Source organism: Triticum dicoccoides, chromosome 4A (assembly GCF_002162155.2).
Source record: "Triticum dicoccoides isolate Atlit2015 ecotype Zavitan chromosome 4A, WEW_v2.0, whole genome shotgun sequence".
Taxonomy (NCBI): Eukaryota; Viridiplantae; Streptophyta; class Magnoliopsida; order Poales; family Poaceae; genus Triticum; species Triticum dicoccoides.
This window is the reverse complement of record NC_041386.1, coordinates 588,294,640-588,304,463: the sequence shown is the minus strand read 5'-3', so window position 1 is coordinate 588,304,463 and position 9,824 is coordinate 588,294,640. Positions and strand designations below refer to the sequence as shown.

The following is a 9,824-nucleotide window of genomic DNA, read 5'->3' as shown; positions in this document are numbered from 1 at the left end:
GCGCGGGCGGGCACGGCGACGTGGCATTGGGCTCGACAAAATGCGTCATATGCGTGCCTCCATGTTGGGCCGTGGCCTGCATGTCCCCATGATGGGCTTTTATTCTGTAATAAAATGCTACTTGGGGCTGGTCCCTGGGTGGTCTCATTTTAAATCTTAAGGTGAGACTTGAGCAGTCAGGTATCTAGAAAAGGAACTTTGGGCCTCCTGGGTTGCTCTCCTGGAGGAAGTTTGCCTCAAGCAAAATGTTGAGTGTGCCAAAGCTGATGTTGTCACTGGTGACAATAGTGAAGAGAGTATGGGAAAACCTTGATTTTTTTATTTCTTATTCCTGGTATTTTCAGTAACATTCATGGCAGCATGAGGTGCCCTGATAATAGTAGGCATGTTACGCTATTTGGGGTGCCGATGTTGGTGAAGAAGACTAGGGCGTCGGGGCAGGAGGAAAACTGAGCAGATCCCCTCATGGATCCTTCTGCCGAGCAGCTCCTTTTTCTCTTTTGATATCGTCCTTATTTTCTTTCGCTTATGTTAAGTGTATCTTCTGAAGGGGAGCCTTGGCACAGTGGTAAAAGCTGTTGCGTTGTGACCATGAGGTCAGTCCTGGAAACAGCCTCTTACAGAAACGTAGGGAAAGGCTGCGTACAATAGATCCAAAGTGGTCGGACCCTTCTCCGGACCCTGCGCAAGCGGGAGCTACATGCACCGGGCTGCCCTTTTTTATGTTAAGTGTATCTTCTGTCTAGGACTGGGGTTTGAGCAACTCATTTCAAAATACATATTGGCATGCATAATTTTTTCTCATATGCTAATAGTCAATCCTGATTCATTTGTTTCTGATGGTGTACATGTCAGATGTCTGCTGCAGCATTTGCGAAAGGTCTTCTTGATTTGGAAGGACAACTAACTCCCATACTGGTCTGTTGCTTGTTTTCTAGCTGATTCATTTGTTCCTTAATTTCACCTCTCTCTCAAATTTATCTTTTGTATTAACTTTTTCAGGTCTCTCTAGTAAGTAAAGATTCGTCTATGCTAGATGGATTGGAAGATGCTAGCATTGAGATGGATGAAGCTAAGGTTTGCTTTCAAAATTTGATAAACACACTGTATTTTTCACCTGGGTTCAAGTGGGTGTCTAAAGCTCCCGGGAAAAGGCAGCACATGCACGGTTATGTCACTATTTGTTTTTAGCTCGAGGCAGATCCCGTCATGCCAAAGTTTCCACATTGTTTAGGTCTTGCCTTTGGAACATATAGGAGATGATAATGTTGCCTCTTAAGTATGTAGCTTCTATGAACTGCTGTGACCACAAGCAGTTCTGTTAAATTTTCACACCCATGAATGTTGAATCTAACTGCTACCTCAATAATTCTTACTGTTGTTTGGCAATCTTCAGAAGCTCTGTGATGTGATATTCAGTCAGTAGTTATAGGAAAGTCCGAAATTCCACTGTATTAAACTCGTATATCTTTGAAGAGCTAGCATGTTCCCAGTTCCCGCTGCCTCTTAATTGTCTTAAATATCACGTGAGTTTAGTTCATCGTTTATTGTTAGCTAATGTTCAGTAAACTGATTTGCTTTTCAGACTAGATTGCATGAAATCATCATTTCAAATGCTAAAGCAAATAATACCAATGGATCGGTGGAGTTTCCATGGATGGTTGATGGTGCAGGATTGCCTCCAGATGCTTCTGAACTTCTTCCTAAGATGGTAAAGTATATTGAATGGATCTAAGATAAATCTTTTGTTTTAAACATATCTAGCATTATTCACAATATTTATCAATGATGTACTTGCTGTTCTGTTTTGAATAATTCATGATGAAAAATATTTTGTCACTTTTTTAATTGTACTTCAAGTCATAATGATGCAAACAATATTTTTCTGAGTTGCCTCAATAAGATATCAAGAAGTCTGGGTAGGTCTTCTGCCATTCAAATAATTTTAAGAAAATTTCTTTGGTGACACCCAAAGCTCACTATTATAGATTCATCACACCCAATGTGCCAACTCTTTGGTGGGATCATGAAGATAACCAGTCTAAGCTAAGCAAATGAAAGTTGAGAATTTGTGGCGGTGCAGTGCACTATATAACAGCTGTCTGCTGGTGAGTTGGCATGTAGGTCTACTATCAGAGTCTGTTGCCTAAGTGCAGGGTGTGCTGTCATATGGAGTTAGGGATGCACACACAACTTCTGTCTTAATTGCATCAACATCACACAATTTTTTTGAAAATTCTTGCACATAATTAAATTTGTTAGTTCCCGTCTTTGTGTGTGTTATAGTTGATTCCTGTAGGGCTTCAGTACAAAAAATGTTTGGTTTCAGTCCTAGATAAAATTTCTAAGCTGCATACTTTTTTTATGTTGCAACTAATGACTCCTTATTGTACATTGATTAGGCCAAGTTGACGAAACAAGTTACTGCACAAGTCAAGCTGCTTGCTGAAGGCGAAGAGGAGAAGCTTGCGCTGACAAGCTCATTTTCTAGATACGACCAAGCAAAGGCTCTTGGGAAAACGACAATTGATGTTGCTCGTATTGCTGCTGGTTTACCTTGTGGTAGTGAAAGCTTCCTCTTGATGTTTGCTCGATGGAAAAAACTTGAGAGAGATTTATATAATGAAAGAAAGGAGTGAGTAAAGTGTTTCACCTTCAGAATATTTCTTAATGTTGTAAATCATTTTTTTGAGTTTTCTTTTGAGCTTATTTTACTCATGGTGCTTTTTAAATCACTGTGCAGCCGATTTGACATTACACAGATTCCAGATGTCTATGACTCGTGCAAGTAAGTGATCTCTGTATTTAAGGAGGGCAAATTAACTTTTTCCCATATACTAGCTTGCATCCTTCATCCATTTGAAACAATCAATGCCCCTTCAGTGTATAAATGCTTAATATGACATGAAGATATCCATGGTTTAAAGTTCCAAAACATAGAAACAAAACTAGCTCAACAAACTTCAGAAAGTTATAAATTGATGTGTGTGCTGTTGTTCAGCTTATACATAATATGCTCATTTTTCCCTTGAGAATAATTACATCATCATCCTAATACAACAATCTGTAATTGGCGTAACACGTAAGCCTTACAACTGAACTACTGAATGCCATGACAGATATGACCTCGTGCATAATGCTCATCTCAATCTTAAGGGTTTGGAAGAGCTTTACAAAGTTGCTCAAGTAAGCAAGTTTACATTTCGTACTCTTCTGTTTGATATTTCTTTTGATTCTATATATGAAAGTTATTGATTAAGCATATATTTTGTATTTACATCATATAGCCACATTATTTTGATAGAAGCAACCGAGTACGTATGACAAGCAAAGCTTTGGGGATACATTTCACCAAAGCTGTGAATTCATTGTTTTCTAGCCACAAGTTTGGAAAGGCACCCTATTGTATCATTGTATTGGGTAGAGCCTTGCCTGCTTACTGGAGGCACATATGTTGAATCTTTAAAATAACCATAATCATAGGACTGTAATGACCATTTCAATTTAACGGATGATACAATTCTTAAGTTGAAGTGATCTGTGAGCGAGACTACGTAACTACGTGTTTTAACATTCCTTCTCTTTCTTAGATCCATTGTAGGACATTCAGTTTCAGTGGCGGAGCTAGCTCCCGTCGACCCTGGGCAGCTGCCCGGTCTCAGCCGAGGAAGCTCCATACAAATTTGAGCCAATCGTGCAAATTTTGTTGGTAGTTTAATGGGCAAACGGTAGCTAGTTCAGTGCCTTAATTATTTGCCCAGGCTCTACGATAGTTAATTGACGTCGATAAGTTCTTTGGAGTGTTTTACATGTTCTTCAAACCTTATCTAACACTGATTCTTGTAGCTTCTTGCTGATGGTGTTATTCCAAATGAGTACGGGATCAACCCAAAGCAAAAACTAAAAATTGGATCAAAGGTTTGTTGTCAAGCTAGACGTGCACTGTCTTTTTTTGTCGTTGTAGAACATCGTATGCATACTATGCATACGGTATCTCCAGATGATGAATTATTTATGTGTTCTTCACTTTTATTGGCTTTCCTAGATAGCACGCCGGTTAATGGGAAAAGTTCTAATTGATTTACGGAACACTCGTGAAGAAGCTATTTGTGTTGCTGACCCGAAGTTTACTGAAGATGAAGCTTTATTCCTACCAACAAAAGAAGTAGAGCACCAGCAAAAGATTCAAGTAAGAAATGAGGATGGAAGAAGATCTAGCACCACGAGTGAAAAGTCAATGGACCAAGAAGACGAAGACGATAGAGAAACTAAATACCGCTTAGATCCTAAGTGCGTGCATGTTTTTTCAGATTATTGCGACATTAAGTTTGTACTGATTTGCATACAAATTTGATTGTTCTAATAATACTTTATTTCAGGTATGCAAATGTGAAGACACCGGACCGACATGTCCGCACAAGGCTTTATTTCACATCGGTACACCAGAGCACTTCTGTACTTTGTTCTGATCATCATTTTGGAAATCCAAGAGTTGACTTGTGCAATTTCTCCACCAGGAATCCCATATACACTCATTGATGAATGTCCTTCGGTATTGCAACTTGGATGAGTCTCTACATGGAGAGGATAGCCTTGTCTGCCAAAGTACTTTGGACCGATTACATAGAACCAGGGAGCTTGACTACATGAGCAATATTGTGCTTAGAATGTTCGAAAATACAGAGGTAAGGATATTTTATATGAGTTAGCATTTTCAAAAGACTTTGAGCTGAAAGTTTCCTAACCTTATACTAGAATCAAGTATTGTTGACCCTTTTCTTGAAAAAGCTATCTTACTTACTCAAATACTCTCGTGGGAATGAAGTATTGTTGATCCTTTTTCTTCAGAAAGTCTTCAGTGCTCAAATGCCCTACTTGCAATACTCATGTAAACCTGTATTAACTACAATTGAGGGGAGCTTTGGTGCTTAACGAGCTGTTTTGCTTTCGGTCAAAATAACTCGGTTGCTTTGGTGCTTAACTAGCTGTTTTGCTTTCAGTCAAAATAGCTCGGTTGTGTGGGGGGCTGGCACTATTGCTAGTTATGTATGCAGCATGGAGTGTTGCATGCCAATTGTCTGGTGCAGCGTCATTTCACTGATGGACTGAGGGGTGATTTTATATAGCATCCAGTGCAATTAGATATTTCTTCATTCCTCAATCATGGGAAAACTACAACCTAATATACCATCTCCATTTGCTATGTTGGGATCTCTGTATTTCATCAGTATATGAAATTGGGCATCAAATCATCTATTGATTATGCCAAGTGACATAATCTCTTCAGTATTTGTTACTTTCCATCCAAGTGTCTTAGTTTTTGTTAGTATTTCTGGTTACCATTTACCTGGGATGGCGTAGTAGGCAAGTCATTTTTCCAAATAAGTTAGGATTTGGTTATTTTTTAAATGTCATGAAAATGGTTATTTGATAATACGTTATGATAGGGTCATTTCCTATCAATAAGGTGTTATGTGACTAAGTAGTGGCATCCCCTTGTAGTCTGACGACTCTTTTTGCCTGGAAAAGCCTTAGTCTATTTATGGTATATGCATGGACGCTCTAGAACCATTCCATTGCTCATGTAATGAAGTTGGGAATAGGATTCTGTTTATCTGATCTTGCATTGATGGCAAACCTACTTTCCATCCAAATAGTCCTATCCTGTACGTCATGCAAAGTGTCTGCAAGGATGGAACAATTGTGTGATGTGAGAGAGATCAATGTTAGTTGAAATGGTATTGGTGTCGGTTCTCTCTTTAAATCAAGTGTTTCATTATATTCTTCACAAAGTGATAGCAATAAAAGTGCACTTTCTTTTTGGGTGTTTTTCCCTACTGCCTCTAGCTATACATCCAGCATGCCTATCAAAATGTTACTGTACATGGAAAGTTGGTTGTAACTTTCATCTGATTTTGTAGCATCCACAGAATATCCATATAGGCGCTCTTTGCCAATATTGGTATTATCCGTGTACTTGGAAACTTCTGATGCTCACCAAATATACTATTTACAGGTTCCTTTAGAAGATGAGAAAAGGTTCCGGATCGAAATGACATTCAGTCGTGGCGCTGATCTCAGCCCTCTCGAGGTACTCTCACCCACGTCTCTGCTTGCTTCGTACTCCACGCATTCAGGGTTACTAACAGAACGTATGGTTGGTCCAGGACAAAACCAGTGAAACATCTCCATTGCTCCAGGAGCACACCCTGCCGATAATGGGGCCCGAGAGACTGCAGGAAGTTGGTTCTTGCCTGACACTGGACAAGTTTGAGAAGATGGTGCGGCCATTTGCGATGCCCCCTGAGGACTTTCCTCCGGCTGCACCTACACAGGCCTTAGGATACTTCTCCAAGGGCGCTGGGGTGCTTGAACGGCTGGCTAGTTTCTGGCCTTTCCACAAGGGTGCAGCCAACGGCAAAATAGCCGAAAAAGCTGTGAATTGCCAGAAATAACTTCATGTGAATATTCATTCCTCTTTGTTAACATTTGGTGGCAACACCATTTGCGCAATTTTGTAGAAACTTGGGTTCGTCTTTCAGAAACTGAATCTCACGTGTACTTTTGCCCGGCATCTTTATCTTGAGCATGTTTGTAGGCAAAGCTTCAAAGATATCTGTCTGATGGGTGATGATGTAGAGTTGCGGAACTTGCATCTTGTTTTCTACCATCTTTTTTAGGATCATGAATCAAGCTTCCTGTCCAAAAAACTTTGTGCATGGCTGCATCCGAAAGTACCATTCCATGAGATAATATTAATAGCAGAATTCGCTGGTATACTGTTGGTACAAGAACAAAATTATCTGGTATGATACACTAGAGCCAAAAAGATTGCAGGAAAAATTTCCTAGAGACGGAAAAGCCAGAATTCCAGATTGAGTTGGGGGCTATGTCTCACTATCTCTTCATGAGAGCATGATTCCAACTTTCCAAGTGTTAAAGAGGGTCAAAGGTATATTGACTTGTGAAACCTGCCCAAGCAAAAGGTATAGTGACTTGTGAAACCTGCCCAAGTCAAGTTTCAAAAAAAAAAAAAAAACCCTGCCCAAGTCTTTTTCAGGCCCTGATTGCTGTGGAGGAGTTGCTTGTTTGCATTTTGGCCCGGAAGCATCTGGTGCTTCATGCCAAGTATTTTTGGCCAGCAAGATAATATGATGCACGGCGCAACGGGTCTCTTTCCTGCCTTTTCATCATGATAAACTTATATGTATCTTGGGCACTATGATTTTGGCTACTTTCCAACAAGAATAACAAACTACGCCTTTTTCTTCTCTTGAGCAGAACAAATTGCACTCTTTTCTTTTGACCCGAACAAATTCACCTTTCATCGCCACCTCCTGCTTAGAACACCCGCCATTTTAACACTCACTTGGTTTTATACACAATGGCGCGAATGTTCACGGATTGGTTACTGCCTATTTTTTTTAAATAACCACATATATTTGATTAAACAAACGGATTACAAATAGTACACATGCGGCCATTACAAGAGGCATACATAGATGTCTTGCAATATTGCATCAAAGATTGTGCAAGAAGCAAAATTAAAATTTCACCGCGACTGAATCTTGTGCCACACCGAAATGTCGCCTGCCATCGTCCTCCACCGCCATCGAGGCAACGCTGAAGAAAGAAGGAAACTGTCGTCATACCCAGATCGGGAGAAGCACCTTCGCATACAATGATGCTTTTCGAGCCGACCGCCGCAAGCGGTGGGGCCGAGGTTTTGTGGCACGTCGGCTGGGGTTCTTTCCCATGTCCGCTAGATCCCAACATTGTCAACTTCATCCGATGCAATCGAAGAAGAGGAACGCCGCTGTTTGCCGCCATCCACACACCCCATTGCAAGACATCAAACATAATCTAAGACGGTTGACACCAGTGCCAAACGGGTGCCGTGTGCCGACCATCAAACACAAATCTCACCGGATCTGAAGACCAGCGAGAAGACCGAGCCACCTGTTCCTCGGCGCCACCCATTAGAGTGCCACCAAGATGGGGGAAGAGCAAAAGTAGATTATTTCGGCGCAACGCTGTCCCACCATTGATGCAACACCTCTAAAAGCAAAACTATGCCTATTCTATCTCCCCACCGGATAGAAACTGTCGGGGTCCCTGCTTGGTCTCGCCGTCGGAGCGGCAGACGAAGAGGACGAGGACCCACGTCGTTGCCGGTGTCGAGAGAAACAGGCAAGAATCCCCTCCCGACCGCCGCTTTGAAGCGGTTGCAGAAGCAACGAACGAAGCGGTAATCGACCGCATTACGACTTGTTCTAGTCTTGTGCGCATCGCCCACCTTGGACGGTCTAGGAGCCCTCTAACCCTGTTATCGTTTTTTTCTTCAGAAACACAGTGCAGACACACAGACGCACATATAACACATTCATACTCTCACCTCTATGAACACACATACACTCTATTTCTATGAGCACCTAAAAAAGACTGAGCCTGCAAATTCGGTAAATCGCCGTGTTCTCTGTTGGAGACAGGGTTTTGTTTATTTTGTTACATCAGAATCTTCGGAGCTTATCTCACTTGCTTGGGTGTCGCATAATCCGACGATGATCTTGACCATTCGGTCAGTGCGAATACCACGTAACTCGTAAGTGTCCAGGCTCGTCGCTTCCTACCAAGAGTCGAATCCGAAAGCTTCTGTACAACTTTTAGTATGGCCACCAGTCGATCAAGCGTGGGCAGAGAAGCGATTCTCCGGTGATGGTACCAAAAGGAAAAATGGAGAACCAGGTTACACTTGTCCAAGGAAGAGTGGAACTGATATGAGCTTAGTTTGGGGCCTACCATGTGAGCTTTGGATTGGAGCCACACTGGCGCTTCATGATCATACCTATATATAATTCAGAATACGTAACAGTGAACACATGATTTAGAGTTTTTTTCTGAAAAAACTTTAAAAAATATTTTTTGAGTTGACTTTTCAAGTAAAACTACGCATGCCAACGTTATACTCCTTCTGTCCCAAAATATAGCGTGTATTTGATGTTTTTCGAGTCAAGCATTGTAAACTATCATAAAGTTTATAAAAGGAAAATCAACATCTAGAATAGAAAATTAATACCATTAGATCCGTCTTAAAATATACTCCCTCCGTCCCATATGTAAGACGTTTTTTCACACTACATTATGGGCCGGAGGGAGTATTTTCACATATATGATATATATTTCGAACTGTATGTACATATATTTTTCTCTAGAAATTTAATCAAATTTTATGAAGCTTGACGAAAACCAATGTGGACTATGTTATGACGAAGCTTGAGGCGATCATGGGCCGATGTTCGGTTGTGGGCGAAGGCAGAGGCCATGAGTCTCATGGTGCTACTACTTGTGGCGGCAAGCACTGCGAGGGTAGCATTGTAAATCTGGATGTGTCCTATTTTTGGGAACGCACATATTTCTTCTAAAAATGCATCGAGACATGAAGCTTTTCCATTTCTCAAAAACTTTCCCTTTTGTTACATGTGATGAAAAGATCAGGACATGCTTTCAATTTTTTAATTTCTCTACGCACTACAAAATGCAAAAATTCCATGAAGTTTCGCGTATGAACATAGTACCCAAACACTTGCATACGTGCATCTTTTTAGTTTATTTACTTGCAAATGCTATTTTTATTTCCAATACGGGAGCACGCGAGCTTAGGAGCCATATGAATTGCTGCCCACCATTCATTTCGAAATTTGCATTCCATAACATGCTGTGATATGCGCATCAGTTTGTAGGATTTTTTTTCTCAATACGAAAGATCAACTTCTAGCAAACAAGAAGTTTGGATTATGATAACATACTCTTATATCGGACCAAGG

At 40.8% G+C, this 9,824-nt stretch overlaps 1 protein-coding gene across 2 annotated transcripts in view; it reads left to right on the top strand.

Moving 5' to 3' along the window:
• Positions 1–6,611, top strand: part of LOC119287033 (inositol hexakisphosphate and diphosphoinositol-pentakisphosphate kinase VIP2-like) — a 26,584-nt gene extending 19,973 nt beyond the window's left edge. For both annotated transcript variants that reach the window (XM_037566519.1, XM_037566520.1), the window contains 12 exons: positions 856–918; positions 1,003–1,077; positions 1,586–1,711; positions 2,403–2,635; positions 2,744–2,788; positions 3,120–3,186; positions 3,847–3,918; positions 4,046–4,290; positions 4,380–4,437; positions 4,518–4,685; positions 6,017–6,091; positions 6,168–6,611. In XM_037566519.1, the coding sequence (XP_037422416.1) occupies positions 856–918; positions 1,003–1,077; positions 1,586–1,711; positions 2,403–2,635; positions 2,744–2,788; positions 3,120–3,186; positions 3,847–3,918; positions 4,046–4,290; positions 4,380–4,437; positions 4,518–4,685; positions 6,017–6,091; positions 6,168–6,455 (1,515 nt within the window). In that variant the 3' untranslated portion in view covers positions 6,456–6,611. The remainder of the gene's footprint in view (positions 1–855; positions 919–1,002; positions 1,078–1,585; positions 1,712–2,402; positions 2,636–2,743; positions 2,789–3,119; positions 3,187–3,846; positions 3,919–4,045; positions 4,291–4,379; positions 4,438–4,517; positions 4,686–6,016; positions 6,092–6,167) is intronic.
• Positions 6,612–9,824: the final 3,213 nt, after the last annotated feature.